The sequence below is a fragment of the Grus americana genome, chromosome 5 (assembly GCF_028858705.1).
Source record: "Grus americana isolate bGruAme1 chromosome 5, bGruAme1.mat, whole genome shotgun sequence".
NCBI lineage: Eukaryota > Metazoa > Chordata > Aves > Gruiformes > Gruidae > Grus > Grus americana.
Genome location: NC_072856.1, coordinates 1,704,460 through 1,724,635, shown reverse-complemented (window position 1 = coordinate 1,724,635; position 20,176 = coordinate 1,704,460). Strand labels below are relative to the sequence as shown.

General features: G+C 57.8%; 1 protein-coding gene across 5 annotated transcripts in view; it reads left to right on the top strand.

Annotated features, from left to right (window-relative positions):
* Positions 1-20,176, top strand: part of MYRF (myelin regulatory factor) — a 63,057-nt gene that overhangs the window by 16,277 nt on the left and 26,604 nt on the right. For 2 of the 5 annotated variants that reach the window (XM_054828111.1, XM_054828112.1), the window contains exons 2-6: positions 9,144-9,231; positions 10,040-10,366; positions 13,826-13,887; positions 18,935-19,235; positions 19,738-19,910. In XM_054828111.1, coding sequence (XP_054684086.1) covers positions 9,144-9,231; positions 10,040-10,366; positions 13,826-13,887; positions 18,935-19,235; positions 19,738-19,910 — 951 coding nt within the window. Of the gene's footprint in view, positions 1-8,727; positions 8,918-9,143; positions 9,232-10,039; positions 10,367-13,825; positions 13,888-18,934; positions 19,236-19,737; positions 19,911-20,176 lie in introns of those variants that run through there. The other 3 variants (XM_054828113.1, XM_054828114.1, XM_054828116.1) reach the window with 3 other exon arrangements.

The following is a 20,176-nucleotide window of genomic DNA, read 5'->3' as shown; positions in this document are numbered from 1 at the left end:
AATCGCTCTGCTTTCTTACACTCAGCCTCCTCTGGAGACTGTCCAGACTGGACAGGAGAGACCTTGTTGCCTCCCAGTTAGAAGGGAGGAACGAGATGCCCGATCTGGACGCGGTGTTCCAGGCGATGCTTGGCTGCCTGTAGGTTTGTATTCTGTTGCTGTTTGATTATTAATCTTCCTGCCTGAGGATTGTTTTGTGCTGGGGGGTTTCCAGGAGAGGCAGCGCAGCTCCGAGTCCCGAATCCCCCATGTGTGTGGTGTGCACGTCTTCAGAATTGGGCTGCAAGTGATCTCCGGGGTGGCTCCTGAGTTTCCTAAGAGCCTTTCCAGGAGCCCCAAGCCCGGCAGTGTCGGTGGATGGCCGGGGACTACGTCCCTGGGCTCTCTCCGTGGCTGTAGCAGAGCAGCAGTGACATTGCTCAGCCGTCTGCTGCCAGCCTTGTTATGTCCCTGCGCCTCTCAGAGTCGTTATTGCCTCTCCCGGTCACCGCCGAGCATGGCAAGGAGCTGGGCGGCTGGGTCATAGTCTCTGCTTAATGCCAGTGTGTAGCTGGTAATAAATATTTTTATTTTTTTTTCCTCGTAGTGGCGATACGCTCTGGTAATAAGTCACACTGAAGAGAGTTTATGCTGTCACGATGGTGGCGGGGAGCTGATGCACATAGGTGTTACCCTATGGAAAAAGGTCACTCCTGTCCCCCAAAACTTGCAATCTAGGTAAAGGTAGTGGGCTGAAGAGAGGAGAACACACGGGGTTTCCCTGCCGGAGCAGAAGCTTTGGCTTAGGTCTCCTTTTTTTTTTTTTTTTTTTTTTCCCTCCCCTGTTTTTGACTGCTGCCCACTAAAGCCTGGTGAAGTGGGGGTGGCCACGTGGCCGGCGTGCCGTAATCCGGCTCAGGGCATGGCTGGAGGAGCTGGGCGCGCGGTGCTGCTCTGCCTCGGGTCAGGAGTGCCCGCAGCATGACGGAGCCTCAGCAGAAGGGATCCGGAGGCTGTGCTGGAAAGCCTTTCCCCGGTCCCATCTTCCTCCCGGGCTGGGGAACGGAGGTGCGAGGGGTGGCAGAGCCGGCCTCGTGCAGCGGTACCTCCCTGTCAGTCCCGGGCTCGGGAGATGCCAGATGAAGTGGCCTTCTCTGGTCCTGGTGTCCCCCCCCCGCCAACCCTCCAACACCCTCAGTCCGGAGAGGGAGATAAAGGCGTTGTCTTCTGCCTCTGCGGGACTCCAAACAAACAGGGCAATGTGCCCCCCTGGGCAGGCACCTTGGACCCCGCCAAATGGCGACGCTTGTGTGGGTGCTGCTGTTCCTGCCATCTTAGTGCATGAATGGACAAGCAGGGCATTGACGGCTGCGGGGACACACACAAACGCTCCACTGTGTCCCCTCTCACACCTTCCCCTCCTCCTCCTCGGCCCCGATGCCCAGAGGACAATGGCTCCATCCATGCCAAGGTTCACAGCTGGCAAGGGCGGAGGAGAGGCCAGGACAAGGGTGGAGAGCCGGAAGGAGAAGGGACGCAGGAGGGTCCGGAGGGATAACGGCTCGGCGAGGGAAAGGGCAAGGGGAGATGGGGAAATTCGAGAGGGGCTGGAAGAGGAGAAGGTGTTGAGAGGTGGCTGGTGGGGAGGCCAGAGAGAGCGGTAGGAAGGAGGGAGTAGGAAGAGGAGGGCTCAGGAAGGTTTGGGAGGAAGGACGGAGCTCGCTCGTCTCTTCTGTGTGGAGCTGCCCCTTCCCGCAGGGCTCCTGAGGGACCTGCTCATGCCCCGCCGTGGCACAGCGGGATGGCTCCTCCGGCTCCTCGCGCCTCTCCTGTCTTGGGATGTCTCTCACCGCACGCCTTGGCCTCCCCGAGGCCTGGGAGATGGAGAAGAGGGCGTTTTCTCTCTCTGTACTGCTATAGAGGGTATATATACTGGCTCATGTCCCCTTCCTGCTGGCACGGCAGGCGTAGCGACGCCGCACGGCAGGTACGGGAGTGAGGGTTGCTGGGGGCCTGAGCCAGGACACGTTAAATGGTTAGGGACGCTTTCCAGCTTATCCAAAGGCGCTTTTGTCAGCGTCGTTCTTCTGCGCACGTAAGGCGAGGAGTTGTGGGCCTGGGGGAGAGCAGAAGGGAGCCTTCCAGGGGACGTGGAGCCGGTGCTGCTGACGCTGGACACCGGGCTGCAGCCTGGCGATGGTGTGGTTGTTCCTCGTACCAGTGCTGGTCACTACTCTGAGTGGTTTGCCACTGGTGCTGGCTCGCTGTGCAGCCAGGTTGTTGCTCCGGGGGTCTTCCTGGCCGCCGGAGACCCTGGGACACTTTTTACTCACTATGGTAAATCTGGCGTCGTGGCTAAATCCCACCAGTCCCGTTTCTCCGTTCCTTCTGATGCGCTGCTTTCCCTGCATCCTGCCCGAGCTGGCATGGGATAGTTTCTCCGCTCAGCAACGAGGGGATTGCGGTGGGTTTACACGTGGGAGCAGGGATGGTGTCTGGGAGCTCGCAGAGAGCGAAAGAGAGCTGCCAGGGAGGAGGGGGTCGGAGCCCGTCGTGCTGGGTACGGTCTTGGCCTCTCCACAGAGAAGGTGTTGGGGGGAAGGTGTCCATGTTCAAAGCCCCTCTCAGTTGCTCCATTCGTTAGTTCCTTTCAAAGATGTGACACCCAAATTGGGCTCCCTGGAACCCACAGGTTCCGGGTAATGCCCAAATTCCCACGAACCCCCATCTCCTCAGCCCTGCCATTGGCGTTTTCCCCGGGATCTTGCCCCAGGACTCCCAGAGCTCAGCCGCGGCTGCGGTTCTGGTGTAACTTTGAATCTGGGGTTTTCTGCATGAAGGGAGGACGCGTGAGCTGCCACGTTGCTTTGAAGGAGCAGGGCTGGCCTTGGTGACGGGCTGGCGAGGGAACGTCCCCAGGCTGGGACGCAGGGTGGTGGCCGTACCTCTGCATTGACTGGGACAGTCCTGCCTTTTGCGATGGGAAGGGGCACGTGCTGCATTTGCACGTGCGCGGGAGAAGGGTGTCCTAGTGCGACTGAGACTGCTCGAGGACAGTGTTCCGCGTAGCTCCGTCGGCCTCGGATCAGGCCAAGGTCCCTGAAATCAAGCCGTTGACACCATGTCAAAGTTTCCCCCCCAGCAGCCCATGCAGACCCCAGCGGGCTGTCCTGGAGGGGGCCGACAGAAGACGATAGAGGGGTTGGCGTGAGGAGGGGCTCGCCCCATGGAGGAACCACGCTGCGGGTCAGGGAGGGGACCTGGGGGCCTCTTTCGGTGCCTCCGGCAGCCGGGGCTTCGCTCTGGGGTGGTCCCGGGAGCGCTTTGGGGGAGACGGAGAGGTCTGGCGCAGCGTCCCGCTCAGGTTACAGGAGCCACTTCTGCTGGGAGTGACTGGTTATCGTTACAGTCAGGTAATAAAGGGCATTAATTAAGAAGGAATGCTGGGCCAGTATCTGGGGGGGGGAGGCAGGGGCTGCGGGGTCGCCATCCCTCCCGATGGAGGGGATGTTTCCAGCCCTCCGTTCCCCATGGGCAGCCCAGGGTTGGAGCGACGGGGACGTCGTCCCCTCACGCAGGGAGCCGTGTCCCCGCGGCTGGCTCTCCCCAGCTGGCTGATGCCTGGCCCAGGTCTCTGGGCAAGGACAGGGTTTTGTCGTGGCCCCTCGCCGTGTCCCGCGGCAGGCGTGGGAGGGATGCCGTCCCCAGCCGGAGCGAAGCAGGGCTGTCGCGCTTGCTGCTCTTTGGGCTTCGCCCTGCGCGGCAGAGCCAGCCGGGCTCCTGGTGATGGGTCTGAAGCCGAGCGTCGGCCCCGCAGCTCCCCGGGCTTAGGCGGTGTTTGGTTAGCCAGCCATGGCATGGATTCCTCGTGCTCGCGGCCAGGCCGGCAGCCAATCCGCCAGGGCCAAAGGATAAACAGGGGAGGAAGCAGAAGGGGGTGCTGAGCAGCGTGAGGCCCCGGGAATGTGCCGATGCGGCAGCCCAGCCTGCCGATTGCACAACCCCTCTTGCACGGCCACGGGAACGTGCTCAGGGCCGCAACGGGGCTCTGCACCTCACTGCGGCACCAGCCGCCCCGGCGTAGCGTGCCGTGCCGTGCCGTGGGTAACGCCGTTGCCGTAGCAGGTAATGGCTGGTGGGCCTTCGTGCCCGGCAGTGTTTGGTGAGTTCAGCACCCGCTCCAGTTCTGGAGTGCCACCAGGAGAGGGGACACGGCACCTTGCCCTGTGGGACCAGCAGCCAGGGGCTCCTGGGATCTCCTGGTCCTGTTCCACCGTGCACCCGCTGGATATTTTGTTATCTGCTCCCTGTTCAGCAGTGGGGTTGTGCTCTGTGCCTCAGTTTCCCCATAAGCACCCTGGCTTAACGTGCTTCACGTAGGGATGGCGCCCGGGGGAGGCCCTTGGGCAGGTGGATCTGCTTTGCTGGTTGCAGTGACCAGCTGAAGGACCATCCCAATAGCTAGGGGTTCTCCAGCGTGCTCCAGCCGCCTGCGCCGTGCCACCGGCACCATGTCCACGAGCCTCCTCTCCCCGCCGTGCTGTGTCTGACGGCTCCCTGACCCGCTACGGACGCGAGCGAGCTGCGTGCCTTTTGCACCAGGTTTGCACGCAGCGGGGTGATGGATCTGGCCCGTCTGTAGGTCAAGAACTTCAAAGCAAAGGGCCGGTGCCACGATCTCCTGCAGGCTGCTCCCTCTCCTGGCTGTGCCGCTCGATTTGAAGGCAGCACAGCGGCGTTCCTCCAAAGCCCCGGGACCGCAGACGCTTGTCCCCATCCCGGCCGTGCTGGCAGCGGGGTTGGGAGGCTTGGCTGCCACGGTGCCGCTGGAACGCTCCTTGTCCCGTCTGAAGTGAACGCGGGGCAGCACTACAGCCGGTGACGCCTGCCGCGCTTCAGGCAAGTGTTTTGGAGAAACAGCCATACTTTCAGAGCAGCCCGTGGTGGAGGCCGTCATTTGTACCTCTCCATTTTGGGAACCAGGCAGGGCTGAGATGGCAGGGGATGGAAATGCGCGGCAGGGGGGCTTACCAGGGGCTGCGGCTTTCCGCTCGTCTTAACCGCAGCCGTCTTCTCGCCACCTTTCACAGCACTCGGGTCAGAGCACGGTGCTTCGTTTGTAATTCAAACCTGCAAACCCCCAGTGTGTCCCTGAAACCCAGAACAAAAATTCACCCTCTGGTACGTGGCTTCAGTGGGCTTGGCACAGCCTCTCCTCCTCCTCCTCCTCGTCACTGGTGTCCCCCCACCCTTCGCTGATGTTCCCCAGCCCCTGGGAAGGGTTGACCTCATTGTCATCTCCAGGTTCCCACATCTGGTTCTTGTTAGCAGATCCCAGGATGAAGTTCTTCAGCTCTCTCCCTTCCTCCCACCCCCAGGTGACCCAGGCAGGATTACGGGTGATTAGGAGACAGGCAGCAGAGCAAGGCTAGGTGGGGGAGGGACTGTTATAAATAGAAATACCATAAACATATCAGCCTATCACTCGAGGTAAATTCTGGTTTTAATCTCTCAGACCTGTAAATATGACGATTCACGGGGGCTAGATGCCGTTAACTCTTTCCGAACCCCATGGCTGGGTGCCCATCTCCGATGGGAAGCGGGATGTGGTGGAGCACCTGAAAATGGGATGGGGAGTGAGTCCTTGAGCCGAGAGGATGTCACCAGGAGGGACGAGCTCGAGCTGGCAGACCCCCGGTGTCAGAGCAGGGGCAGGGAGGAGACAGCAGCGCAGGAAGCACCTCCGTTTGGATGTCGATCGTGTTTGGAGGTTTGGGGAAAGCAGAGAAAACCAGTCCAAACATTGGGATTCCTGACATTCTCACACGTACGGGGGCCTCTGCTCGCCCGGCTCTGCTCACGAGGAGGGTGCTGTGGGTTTAACATCTTCTTGTTCTTCAGGCAAAGTTTACTTTTTTGGGGATCTCCTCAACCCTTTTGCGAGGGAAGGGTTAGAAAGCGGAGCGGATGGGAGGGGTGACATGGTGTGAGAGCGGGGTGGCAACGCGGGGGCCGAGAAGAGGAGAGGACGTAGGGACCTGGCAGGTTTGGGAGTTTCTTTGCAGCAGCGCTGGCTGCAGGAGTCGTGAAATAGAAGGTTGTCCTGGAAGAGTTTGCCCTGAGGAGTCTCCGTGTCTGCACAGGGAGGTCGGCGTGTTAGCTATGGCTGAACCACTCGGTCCTGGTGGCCTCCTGCCCTGGGATGTTCATCGTGCGCAGAGAGCACCATAAAGCTGGTTTGCAAGACGATGCTCTTTGGGCAGCTCTGCGGGTGCCTGCGGCACCTCTCCGGGCTTGCTGCTCTGGGATGGAAGGCAGAATTCATCCTGCAGAGCTTCGGGGACATCGGTGGGGTTACGGGTGACAAGAGCGCTCGCGTACTCTCTGGAGCGGGCACTGGTGCAGAGGCAGGGCTGTAGGCAGGAGATGCTCTGTGGGGATCGCTGCTGCTCTTCCCATAGGGAGAGGGCGAACACCAGCAGCACGGGCGAGCTCAGAGCTTCCCTGGGATCCTCTGGCTCTCATCTGCTGGGACAAGGAGATGCGGGAGTCTGTCTCGTGCGGAGCTGTGGGGGTGTTGAACTTCCCAGGGTCCCTCCTCGGTGGCTTCGGGCTTCCTCCTAATCCCCACTTTGGAGGGGGAGGGAGTGTTGTTAGTGCTATTAGGAGCTCGTGACTCTACGAAGTATTAGCTTTTAATTAATCACCTAAGCTGGCTTTTGGTAAGAGCCCGGCCTGTGTGGAAGCTACGGGCGGTGGGACGTTGCTCATGCAGGTTTGCCAGCGAGACCCGCTGCCCTGACATCCCAGTTTCATCGTAGCTGGGGCGAGTGCCTCTGTCCCCGAGCAGGGGACAATCCCTTATTTTTAGTGGGCAGCCCTTTCCCGTCACACATGCGCAGCCGGACCCCGCCGCGGCTGTTATCACGTCTCAACTCCACAGCACCCAAGCTGACGTACCTCTTGCATCACGGTGCTTATCTCACCCTTCGCCTGGGTCTCAGCTGAGGGCTCCTGAAGGTGACTTTTCAGACAAGGTAACAAAGAAATAGGAAAACCCAGCACGTCGCTGTCTATTGAGGGCCTCCTGTCCTTTCTGGATAGGTCCTGGGCTCCTCTTCTACCATGGAGAAGCTCCTGGAGTTTGGAGGTGTGAGGGAAAACCTCTGGGGTCAGACTTTTCTTGGACAGGCTCAGTAGCTTGTGGAAAGGCATCAAAATTAGTCAAGTGCCTTTTTTTTGCTGCTTTGAACCTGGGTCTCAACCCTGGAAGACAAGTTTTCTGATAGCTTTTGTGGCAGATGTTTGTCAAACACATCGTGTGATTGATAGTGCCGTCTCTTTGGCCAAGAGCGCGGCAGAGGAGAGGGGGGAGTGCTCTCACCCCCTGGCTGGAGGGTTTCAGCCGATGTTGAGGGGTCACAGTGGCCAAGGAGCGGCTGCTTGTACAAGAGGTGCCTCGGTAGAGTCACACGTGGTGCAGCAGGCTATAGCAGAGGTCCTCGGGGATGGGTGAGGGACACAAACACCCATGGTGTTGGCCATCGGTGAGCTCTTCCAGTCAACCATAACTCCAAGCAGGACAACGGCATGGTTGCTACCACGTCACTGCAACTTCAGGAGAAGACGTGACTATCACAAAGGAGCACCCCTGTGCTGACCTGGGGTCTACAACTATATAAGTGAGGTGCTGGCACAGCTCAGGACCTCGTAGGCTCTGCCTGCCCTGTCCTCTTCTTGCCACGATGCTAGCCTGGCAGCAGCATCGCCTGTCCCTGCTCCAGATGCATCCTTTCGTAGCAAGAGTTGGCATGGGAGAGCATCACCACCTTCTCCCCTGAGTGCCCGGGCTCTGCCGCAGAGGCACATGGTGCACAAAGGGTTAGGTGTCTCGCGAGCCAACGGCTACCCAGGTTTTTTCCCCTCTAGCCAGGGTTACTAAGGGAGAGATCCCTCCATCCGCGCACACACCCTGTCCGTTTGGCAGAATTCCTAGCTGGATTTATTTCTGCCGATTTGCTTGTCTTGGTATGAAAGGGATTTGCAGAGGGGCGAGCTGCAATTGGCCGGGGGGTGGGCTGAAACCCCCCGCGCTGGGTTTTGCGGTTCAGTGGTTGACCTTTCCCCAGCGCATGGTCTGCAGCGGGGAGGCGGGGGGTCAGGGTCTTCTCCTGGGCAAAGGGACGTCGTGCTTTAATGTGGGGCCGCGGGGTCTTTCAGGAAGGGACGTCTTCGTTATCTGAGCTCGGGGAGGTGTGTAAGGGGGGGGAGCTGGGCCTTCTCTTCCACTTTCTTGGCAGTGTCTTTGGCACCGAGGGTTGGCACCGACCCCAGAGGGCTGCAGACTCCCACTTCAGAGAGACAGATAAAGAAAGCGCTTTCTGTCAACAAAACCCGGTCCAGCTTCCCCAGAACAGAAGTGAGGAGGAGGAGCCCTCCGGGAGAAAGGAGAGGGAAGTCCACCGCTTGCCCGCGGAGGAGAGGAGAGGAGAGGAGAGGGAGGAGGGCTGCTGCGGGGTCGGGAGCTGATCCAGAGCTGTCATGGCAGCAGCAGAGAAATTCCAGCGTGTTCTGCAAAGCGGAGGCAAAGGTCCAAAGGGAAGGAAACCAGCTTTCCCAGAGCACCCCCGGAGCCCACGCTTGCAGCCGTGCCTCTGCAGGGATGGCTCTCTCCTGTGGCTGGCAAAGGGGAGCCCCTCCGTCAGCCCCGGCGAGGCCAGCGGCTCTTGCAGCTTCGCTGACAAAGCTGTTGCAGGCCACGTCAGCGCCAAGTTGGTGGTGGTGGTGGTTGGGCAAGACCTGGCTCTCGTGCTCCGTGGAGCCAAGTGTCTTGCATAGCTCAGGCCTGACCCCATGATCTCCCTTCTCCCACGTGTCCTGAGCCTGATCCCGGGAAGCCCGCGTGTCCCGCAGCCAGAGCACGTGTCCAACGTCCCAGGTAGTGTCACCACCCTGGCTTGTCCCACACACCTCGTCTCTGCCTGGTTTGACGCTGGGATGCGGGTGGGTATGGACAGACGGCTGTCTTCAAACCGAAGGATCTGCTGATCTTTTCAGATCAGTTTCTTGACTGTGCAGAGGTCTGGTGACGTTTCTGACCTGCAAAGCAAGGGCTTTTGGTGTCCTCCTCATGGCTCACGCTTCCACCTCCTCTCCCCTCACAGGCCACGACATTAATGGAGCTCTGGAACCGTCTAACATCGACACTAGCATCCTGGAAGAGTACATCAGCAAAGAGGACTCACCAGATATGTAAGTGCTTCCCTTGCTCCGCAGCAGGAACGGTGTTCGCTGTTGTTTTCTGTGGAGAGATGTTGAGCAATTTCCAGCCCTGCATTCTGAGGAATCGTTTAGAAATCACCGCGTACCCTGGCTGCGCCTCTGTCCGTCCTAGAGTCCCTCTTTATTGCTCTTTGCTCCCTCACTCATTTCCCGTTCTTCCTCCTGTCTCTTCTTGCCTTTGAGTTCCCCCAGTCTCTTCCATCTCTTCTCTTTCCCCTCCCGAGGGCACCACACAAGGCTTTTTTCCCTTAATTTGAGCAATGGGAAAGCCAAGCACCAGGAGCTCAGCGTGAAACATGAAATCCCCAGCGCAACACGAGCGTGGAGAAGGGAAGGGTCTCCCTGTGTGCACCGACGTTGGCCAAGAGGGGGGGAATCAGACCCGGATAGCAGCCAAGGTGATCTGGGCCGCAGGGTGGGAGCAGGATCTTTGGGACAAAGCGGCTTCCCTGTGCTAGGCTGTAAGCTGAAGCACGCTGAGCAGATCCTGCTGTCTCCTGCTATCTTCACGAGCTTTGAGGTTGGTGTCCTGGGCACTTCTGGCCTTTACAGCTCCACAGGTGGATTTTGTACCCTTGGGGTTGCATCACTCCCACCAGCTCAGGTGACTGACCTGCCTCCCTGTACGTTCCTGCCGGTGCCACCACAATGCTGCCTGTTTTGCTGTTTTCTGGGTGTCCCAGAGCACCCGAGTGGCTCATGTCCCCATGGCTGGGGAGGGGAGGGGTGGGCAGAAAGACCCGTCCCGCTGCTGAGGTTGTCCCCTTCTTTCTCTCAGCTGTTTCCCTGACATCCCTGCTTCAGCCAGCTATGCACACCCCCAGCCCTCCAGCTCAACCACCATCAACGCGCCTCTTGCCAGCTCCATCGCCAATGTGACCAACCCCGCTTCCAGCGGTTCCCTCCACCTTCCTCCCCCCGGCAGCCAGATCCCAATCCGGCACGGTCCTCTTCTGGCCAACCCTTGTGGACCCGGCTACGGTGCTCACCTCAACTGCAATAACAACAATGGCATGGTGGTCCCCAAGGGCTACCTTGGTGGCCACTGCCTAAACAACGTGGTCCCTCCAATCAAATCAGAGCCCAAGGCCTCCTACGCACCTGGGTAAGTGGGGTTGGGGTGGCAGAACAAGGGCAAATGGTGGGACAAGTGCTTCTCCAGGCTGGTGGGGCCTGGAGGGTTGATGTACTTTGTCCCACGGTGCCTTAACTGCTGGCAGCGTCAGTCTGTATTAAGCCCTTGCTTCACAGAGAGATGTTTTTTCACAAGTGTAGGTCCCGAAGTTTCTTCAGAGGTTGTTGGGTAGGTCTTGTCTGTATGCATTGAGTTAGAGAGGATCAGTAAATCCCCCATGTCTGCAGGCGGTGGCAGAGCCATCAGCTCTGGGTGACCAGGACATCTGTGCTGCACACCTAGAAGCGTGTGATGGGAGAATATTGTAGCATTGTATGATTTTTTTAAGAAGGAGAAGACACAGAATCAATTTGAACAAGACAAAATTTAGTCTCCAGGATGTTCCCATGACTGTCCCAGGGGAAGACGTTAACTAAATTGGGCAGAGAGAGGTATGTCTCTTGGCCTGGTGTTGCAGACGCTCCACTCAAGAAGAAAAAGATGGCATCTGCGCTGGATTCGTACTCCTTCGCAACGAGCTCTGGATGCAGACCTGTGAAGGGGAAGAGAATGACCGGGTTTTAGTATTGCTGATGGACTCAACTGGACAATTAGTCCTGGGAGGAGAAAAGATGTGGTTCCTGCTCTCTGGGGTAGCCTTGCCCAGAACAGGCAGGAAGGAAACAACCCTGCCATCTGCGGTGGCCAAAGGAGCCAGACAGAGACCACTTTTTTTTGGCAGGCGTGGCACGCTGAGCAGGTATGGCCCTACAGCGGTGTCTTGGGTAGGAGCCGGCATGCCTAAAGCTTTACTGCCTGGAGACCCAAAAGGAAGAACACATCTGGTCTCTTCCTCCTCGTGCACCTCTCTGGTCCATGCTGCTCTCTCCCAGGCATAGGGGAGTGAGAGAAGAAGATGATCTGAAGCTGGACAGATGAAAATCAAAGCGTGCAGCAGCATATTCATCAGCAAGAGGCCTTGGCAGTTGAAAATAGTCATACCACGAGGAGCTGTGCCGTGGTCTCCGTAGCACGGGTGACGGTGGCCCTGATGCGCTCTCTGCAGAGCCAATCTCTGTGCTTTCTCCAGTGGAGATGGTGGACGTAGAGGACAAGGAGGCCAGGACAGCCCCAGGACTGCTCATCTCTGCAAGCTCCTCTCTGGCTTTTCTCTCTCTGCCTCATGCCCTCTAGTGTTGCCAGCCAGTACGGCACGGCGATTCCCACATTTGGAAGCCTCCAGCACACTGAACTGATGATTCATCCATAGTGCAACTCCATCAGGATGAGTTTGGCCCTTTGGATGAACTTAGAAAGATCTTCCAGAAAGAGAGAATCTAAACAAAATCTGCCCTTACTTTATTCCCAGACCTTGCTGCGTACCCAGAAGACTACGTGCAGCTTAGGGGGAACCATGCCCAAAAGCATGATGAGATGCCATGTCACGTCCTGTTCTGCGCTCATCTGGCGTTCTCCAGGATGTGAGAGGTCATGAGTGAGGATCATAGCTTGCTGTTAGAGGTGGAGACCTTGGTTCGGATGCAGACGAACTGGGTCAGCTTTGATGGCAGCATTTCTTGGATATCTCAGAATGACTCTTCCCCGTTGTACTGGGCTTTTCCCAGAGGAGCAACGTCTCACACGTTGGATACCAACAAACCCTTCTCTTGGACCGGGCACATCCACGCCGCCTCCCTGTGTGAATTGTACAGTGTCCACCTTTCTGCTGCAAGGCCTTTTCCAGCTCCCAGGATTTCCTGAATTGTTATTGGCCAAAACTTGGCTTGCTGAGGCACAAATGCTGATAAATCCATAGGAGATATAGCACGAAGTCATGGCTGGCATGGCGAGGAGCCTGGAAATAAGGCTGGTGACAGGTGCTCATTGGTGGAAAGGTGCTACAAGTGAAGGTGGAGGATGAGGGAAGTATGGTGAGGGCTCTCGGTTGGGGTTACCCTACCTCATCCCTCTCCAGCTACTGCTGGGTACCACTTACCAGGAAGAACCCATTTACTGGGGCTTGGGCTCCCGTGGTGCAGGAAGGTCCTGGTGGGTGTCCTGGTTTGCAGCTGTAGTTGCGGGTGCCGTCAGGAGCGGAGTTTCGGAGAGGCGTGTGTGTGGTGTACAGCACCTTTCCTCCCCGCAGCCCTAAGAGCCTCGCTTGCTTTTTGGCCAGCTTTCGTCCAAGCAGCACTGGTTCATCTGGGATTATTCTGCAGCCACCAAGGTGATGGTGGAAGGTGGGGGAATGGAAAAGGATCCTCACTGAAAAGCCACTGGTGCTGAGGAACGAGGTGTCAGGAGATGGGGAGGAAACCAGCCGTGTTTGTCTTAGATGGAGCAGACTTTGCCGAAGTACCGGGCTGCTGAAACCTGCTGGGGCTTGCCGAGGCTGTGTGTCACTGGCGATGGAGCGGATGTGAATGGGCGGACAAGACTTCTCCTTGCCAAAAACCCTCACAGGCCACACGGCAAGCGCTAAGGTGAAGCGAGCCTTTCTCTAGAGCACAGGCAACCACTGCTCCAGCCACCACAGCCACCACGTCCCTGCCCATCTCTGCTGCAGCTTTGGCTCACAGTGACCGTGGCTCAGTCTAGCTGGAGCAGGGCTTCAACTTCTTCTGTGCACTCAATCTCCAAAATGTTGCTAGAAAAGAACCGATGTCTGAGACAAGCAAGTCCTTTACTTGTGCGCTAAGGTGGTGGAAATTTTACCCTGGCCTGAAGATGTGCGAAGCCCAAGCTTCTGTTGAGGAGGGACTGCGAAAAGAAAAATTGGTTCAAATGAATTTCCAAGGAGGTTCTTTGGAAATGGCTGAAGAGCCCAGCTGCCTGGGGTCTGCGCTGGAAGGATGCAGGAGCTAACCATCTCCCTGCAGCGCGTCTGGTCCCCAGTCCTGCCGTCCCCGAGCCGTGGGTGGGCTGGAGAAGGCAGCTGAGAGGTCCCCCCTGCTTTTATTTGGTTGCATTTATGCAGTCAGGGCCAAATCCTGCTCCTGGTGACGTTGGAGTAGAGCCAGGGCGATACAGCCAGCAGCTGTGGTGGTGCTCAGGTTCGTACAGGTCGCAAGGCAGAATCCATCCCGTGGGCTTCCCAGCCTTCGCTTTTGTGCGTCGGATCCCAGCTCCCGTCCCATTTACCCATGGCGAAGCACACGGTCTTTCTCTGGGGAACGGACATATTTCTGTTGGCTTCTTTTACCTGCAGGTCTCGTTGGCAGGGTCAGCAAAACGTCTGTCGCTGCTCCTGAGGTCCAGGGAACCGCCGTGGGGTGCGGGGTAGCAGTGACAGCTATGGCAGCCCCGAGTCGGGGTGATGGGCATCTGCTGCGGGAGCAGCTGGGATTTCCGATCGGAGCCTGGAGGGCGCTTTGGTCAAGCTGGACCTATCGGTTGTGCCGGGAGGTGGTTTGAAATGACCTTCCCTTCTCTTTCCCCATTGCTCTGCAGCACTTTACCCGACTCTCCCCCGGATTCTGGATCAGAAGCCTACTCCCCTCAGCAGGTGAATGGTAAGTGCTTAAAAGCGAGAGAGGAGGGGGGGAAAAAAAAATAATAATCCAAACCCCAAACCCAACATCCTCCCCCTCTTTGTTCTGTGAAAGTGGTTGGCTCTGAAATCTTTATCAGACGGGAGAAAACAGGCGGCTGCAATACGTGGGGAGATTATCAGTTAGTAAATATCCCTCGACTTTCGCCTATTGTTCTGCTGCTAGTCTTTGCAAGGGGGGAGAGCGAGCGAGAGAGGGAACGGGAGAGAAGGCAAGGTGGGAATCCACTTACACGGGGAGAGATCGGCGGTGTGGCTTGTCCCCGGGCAGGGTGGGATGTGGAGCCTGCGAGCCTCCTTGTCCTGCCCTCCGCCTCGGGTGAGCGAGAGGCAAGGAGTGTGAGCGCGTCCCTGAAATGGAGCCCGGCTCGGGGAGACAGAAATGAACCCGCCGTTCAGCAGTAAGTTCCTTCCCAGCCCTTCCCCCCCCTCCAGTGGGGCCAGCTGATCCTGGGGGGTCTTCTGCTCCCCCCTGCAAAGGGCAGAGAGAGTTGGGGGTGTCCCCCCCCAGGGGCAGGCAGGGTCACTGCCAGGCCCTCCTGGCTGCCCCTGGGGAAGCCACCGAGCGTTGTTTGGTTCCTCTGGTGACCTTCACTGCTCTTTGATGGAAGAAACTCCTTGATGAGGAAGGAAGGTTGCTTCTGGTCTCCCTTCCCCCTCGGCAGCAGCACCCTCTTCCCCAGGCTCCAGCCCAGTCCCCACCAGGAACAGCGCCTGCTCTTTTTTTTTTTTTTTTTTGATGGAAGAGGTCAAGAGTTCTGTTTATCTTGCTAAAAAAAATCCCTGGAATTCCTCCTGGCCCTTCCTTAAATATAACAAAGAGGCCGGGTTGCTCACCACGGGGAGAGCTGCTTTGACGTGCTGGCAGAGCAGCAGCACCTCTGCTTGGGGAGGAGAGGAGGCTCCGGAGAGCACCCGCAAAGCAGCTCCTTCCTCACCAGGGTCCGATCAGATTCCCAGACCTGTTTTTCCTCGGAGCTGGGAGCACAGAGCCATGGGTCCTGCGTTTGGCAAACGCATCAGCCCCGGTCCCAGCCGTGGTTAGGAGCCTGTGGAAATTGCGATGCGCTGTGGACACGGTGAAGGTGCAGCGAGGGCACGTTCTCAGACACTCGTGCACGGGTTGTCCCTTGAAAGCTGCGCGAGGCGTCCCAGCTCGTACCCGAGCCACCGGTGCCAAGGCTGACCGTGCCGCAGGGTCAGGACGTTCGCTTCAGATGTTGTAAAGACGCGTTTCTTGCAGTGTTTCACAGGGCAGGACGCGAGGCTCCTTTCCCCCAGCCCTGAAGCAGCTGTCCTCCTGTCCCTCTGGGGGGGCTCGGTCTCCGAGGGTTGTTCTGAGGCTGTTGGAAGCTGTGTCCGTCAGCGGGGCTGAGCGGTGCCAAAGCTGCCTGGCCGGTTGCGGTGTTGAGCCGTGCTAGTCTTTGCTCCGAGTTACGCAGGTGGAAGTTGAGGGCTTGTCAGGGCGGCAGGAGCAGAGCTGGGTAAGGGGGATGTCGTGCCCGGTACCACCACCACCTGGCTGAAAAGCAGAGAGATACTCTGTCCCAGGGATGTCACCTGCCAGCCCCGGCCATTGCAGGAAAGCAAGGCTGCTCGTTGGTCCTGATCCCCAAACTCCTGAGGACGGAGACCTCCCCTCCTCCCTGGAGCCCTGGTGCTTGGGCTGGGCTGTCCTGTGGCAGGTCCGGGAGGCAGGCTGGCCCGGGAGCAGGACCCTGCCTGCGAGCACGGGCAGAGGAATCCAGTTCGATGTGTGCTGGGAAAGGGCACCGAGAGACCTTGGTGGGCAGCAGAAAGCCTTTGAAAGGAGCGGAACGGGTGAACGGGTGGAAGCGGCCCCGTCCCGGCAGCCTTCCGTAGGAGGGCTCGGCGTAAATACATTTCACGTTTCCAGACCTTGCAACGGGAGGAGTTTTCTGATTCCTGGTCAGTGCTTTGGCCTCATTAGTCAACCACTGGCTGGTTGTTCTGAGACCAAAGTCCATCCAGGCCAGTGTCTGGCTCAAGGCTGGCTGGTGGCACCTGCTTCGGGGAGCAGCCTGGCAGAGACCCAGCAGACGATACCTCCCCTGCTGTCCCTCTCCACCTCCCCGTGCTCTGCAACAGCCTTGGCCAGTCCCTGGATGTGTTTTCTCCCTCCCGCAATTTACTGGTGCTTAATCAGATGTCCACAGCAGGGTGCGAAGAAGCTTCGTCTTGCACTTAAACCTCCTGCAAAGTCCCTGTCCCTTCCCAGCCCTCGGGTTCCTCGTACTCCGAGTGCCCCGGGAGCCAGCGCCTCAGTTCTGCGGGGACCTTGGTACCCTGTGGGGACACCTGAAGGGGCAGGGTAGTTGCAGACACGTCTCCAGCCGTTAGGCAAAGGCTGTGAAAACAGATGAGCTTGGTCCTGTTGAAGAAAAAGTCGGTGGAGGCTTATTTTGGAGGCTTTTGGAGTGATGTTGAGATCTTTGGTTTTAATGCGAGGATGGGGGGAAAGGACTTCTGCGCAGGAGAAATGTTGAACTTCCACACGAGGTTTCAGTTACCCGCTTCTCCGGGAGCTGCCTGTTAATGCCTCAAATTCCCCCTTGTCTATGTCCAGGATGTTCACTCCCATTTTCCTGGGAGATTTTCATGGGAAAAATTGTAAATTCTTTCAGGTCACACTTTTATCAGCGTGACATCTTCAGCGTGCACTGTTCTGAAAAGTTTCTCTCGCGTGTAAAATCTCGAGTATTGAGATTTGTCCGCGCACAGATTTTCTTGCGTAGAGCTGCTCGCAGTCTGCCAGCTCATTTCTCGTGTGTCTTGCACTAAAACTGGTGATCATCCTTTTAGTTCTCCTGTAGTTTTTTCACTGCGTTCCTTCACTTGCAGAATCTAGCTGTGAAAGGGTTTGATTTTGCTAAAGCAGCATGTTCCGGGTGAAAAGTTTCTTCTCTTTACAGTTTCTTTCTCCTCTTTACAGTTTCTTTCTCCTCTTTACAGCTTCCGCAGTGAGGATAGAGGAGCTGGCATAAGAGATTATTGCAATTCATTGGACTCAGACCTTTGCCTTCCACAAGCTCGCTCTTTTTTTAGGGTGCCTTAAAACATAAAAATAAGCTGCTGAAATGACGCCAACGCTGACTGGTCCCAGAAAGTTTGAGTAGGCTCTTAACCCTGTCAATTATGGCTGAGTTCTGATGAGAGCGGTGTTAAAACTTCACCCGTGAGGTCACTAGCGCGACCAGCGCTGTAGGCAATGCCGTACAAACACACCTGAGCTCAGAGAAGACAGAAATCGTGTCCTGCTCCGCCCGAGATGAGCGCTGAGCCTGTTCAAGTCTTGCCAGCACGCCAACTTTTTCACCGACGCGTGTGTTTTTCTTTAGTACAATTATTCACATTATTTCTTTCGGTCAAATCACTACTTTTTAGTCATTCTCGAGGCACGTTGGGTGAGATACAACACTTTTTGCTCTTGGCCTCCAAAAATGTTTTGATTCTGGTTAAAGCCCTCAGCTGAGCGCTGGCCTTGCTGTGCCTTGAGCAGCTGCAGAAAGGGGGACGGATTTGCGTGCCCCTCCGCACACCGAACGTTTCTTTCCATGGGGATAAAGTCAAATCGACCTTAATCGTGGCACGGCTTTAGCATCCAATTCCAAATAGAGGAGGAGAAAGGTAGGATCGCATTTGAATGTCCCTTTTTGTTTATTTAAATGTAGAGATCAAAGTCTCCTTCTGGTTTAAATTTAAAACCAAAACCAAGCAAGTGCCCCCCGCCCCCGAAATCCTCACCGGTGATGCTGAGGAGCTGGAGGTGTTCAGGTCATTCAGTCGTCTCTTCTCTAGTCATTCCCGTGCCTGTCTCTGCTCTTGTGTCCTTGCACGGTAGTGCTCTACCGTGGTGACAACCCTTCTTTGGTGCCTCTGGCACCCTGGTGTGGCCACCCTTGGGACATCTCTCTGCTGGGACTGTAGGGACCAGGCGACGCGCCGAGCCGGGACCCCCAGCTCTCTGCCCGGTGCTCTGGGGGATGAGTCCCAGCCTTGGCTTCTCCATCAGTGGGTGAGAGTCTGGTTTCTTGGCGGGGTGTTGTGGCCCACGGCTACCAGGAGCTCTGGCGTCGTGAAGTCGGTGGTCTTTGCCGCAAGAGCGCGTTGCTGGGCACTTTCCTTGGGCCGTGCCCTGAATCGGTAAAACGGGGCAAAGCTGAGGTGCTGTCTCTCCAGCTCTGCATTTCCAGGCACAGGCTTCAGAGCCTCTTGCTGACCGTTGGACCTTTGCCCCCGGCCGTGCTTTCTCGGTCCATGCAGTTCCTTGGTGCCGCAGGAATATTGTGATCGATGGATTTTCTCTTTGAAGGGAAATAACAAAGCTAACGCAAAAGCTGCCTGGGAATTTGTAAAGCCACGCTTTCACTGCAGAGCATCCACGCGAGATACCTAGCTGTCGCAAACAGCAGGAATGTTTGTGGGAATCTTCCCTGTTGTCCCTCAGCCTGAGGACCTGGTTGTCTTTTGAGTTTTGGTTCTTTGAGCTTCCAGATGCTGGGCCTTGCCTGCTTCCCTTGTGCTTCCCCCTTCCAGTCTCACCTCTTCTCGGAAGATGTACGGTACAAGGCACTTGGTTTCGTAGCGTTGCGTGTCCCTTTATGAGCTGCCCAGCCGAGGACCTCGCTGTCCCAAGATACCACGTGGACAGACCGTGCCTGAAGTTGACAGCCAAGGCTGCTGACGTTGAAAGGAAACACAGCTCTGGTTCTCCTGCTGGGGAACCCTGGGGGTGGCTGTGGGGTGCTGGGGCCATGAAGGAACCTGGGAGGAGAAGTCAGTGCAGGGCAAGGTGGCCATCGCAAGGCAGACGGGGCGGCTGAGGGGACACGGCCGCGCTGAGGCTACGCAGAAGAGGCAGGGAGGTACGGGTGCGTGAAGGTAACCAGGACGGTTCAGGGAGAGGGGAGTGCTGTGTCTGTGCTGGACCCGGGCTTTAGGACACACGGCGCGTGGTCTAACAGCTATTACTCTTTCTCTTTTTCAAGATCCTCACCTCCTTCGGACCATGACCCCCGAAAACATGTGCCACATGACTCCCCCTTCTCGCTTGGAGCACCCTCCGCCGCCGCCTCCACCTCCACCCCCCCACCTTCAGGGTCCCCCGCCGCCTCACCCGCACCAGCAGCAGCACGCCCCTCACTACCCCGGCCTGCAGCGGGACATGTACATGAAGGCCGAGCCCCTGATGCCACCGTACGGCATCGGGCAGGGCATGGCACCGGCCGACCTCCACCATGCCCAGCAGTCGCAGATGCTGCACCAGCTACTCCAGCAACACGGAGCAGAGTAAGGCCTCGGGGCGTTGGAGCTTTTTGGCGTTATTTGTGTGATTTGGGGAAGTGTGGGGGGGTGAGGGAACGGGAGCCGGAGGTTTGCGGAATGCACGAGCAAAGTTACTGGGTTTAATGGCAAGTTAAGGAGCGTGCCCTGGTTCTGCGGGAGCGAGCTGGGGAAGACATCGAGGTGGAGATGAGCACCTCGGTGGAGATGACCCAAAGCGTGGGGTAGGGGTTTGCAGCGCGTGGCTCGGGGTTGGGTGGTGGGGACAGACAAGAGGAAAGCAAAGCTGTGGCTCAGTGCACGCCTGGCACGGAGCGTGGCCGTCACGGGCGGCGTGGGCAGAGCCTTGCGGGAGAAGGTGGTGACAGTGCTGACAGTGGCTCCCTGCACGAAGGGCTTGGCTTTTACGTGAGATCCCAGCTTTCTCCTGGTCACGGGGCTATGGGGCTGTCACCTCCCCACCTCTTGCTTTCCCGCTCAGCCTTTGCTTTCCCGTGGGTCTCTGCAGCCTCCCGGTGCACCCTGCCAAGAAGCGGAAACACTCCGAGTCGCCCCCCAACACCCTCAACGCACAGATGCTCAACGGGCTGATAAAGCAGGAGCCAGGCATGGGGTCCGTGCCGCTCAACCCTGACAGAGTCCAAACCCCTCCCTGGCACCAGCCGGGACCCCTCTCACCAGGTACGTGGGTTTTATCCCCTCTTCTTCCCCTCCCCTTAATCCCCCCCAGCCTGCAGACCCCCCGCTGCCAGACGAGCACCCCGCTGGGCCAGGGTGCCAGGGAGGAGAGTATGTGGGCACCGCAGGGTGCCAGCTGGGTGCCCAGGAGGAGAGCAGGGCGGTGAGTTCATCCTGGCCCAAATCTCGTGCCCGTGGCAGCACCCTGGCAGTCAGGAGGCTTCGTGCTGACGGCACAGGTGACGCCAGTCGCTTCCTTGTGCTCTTTC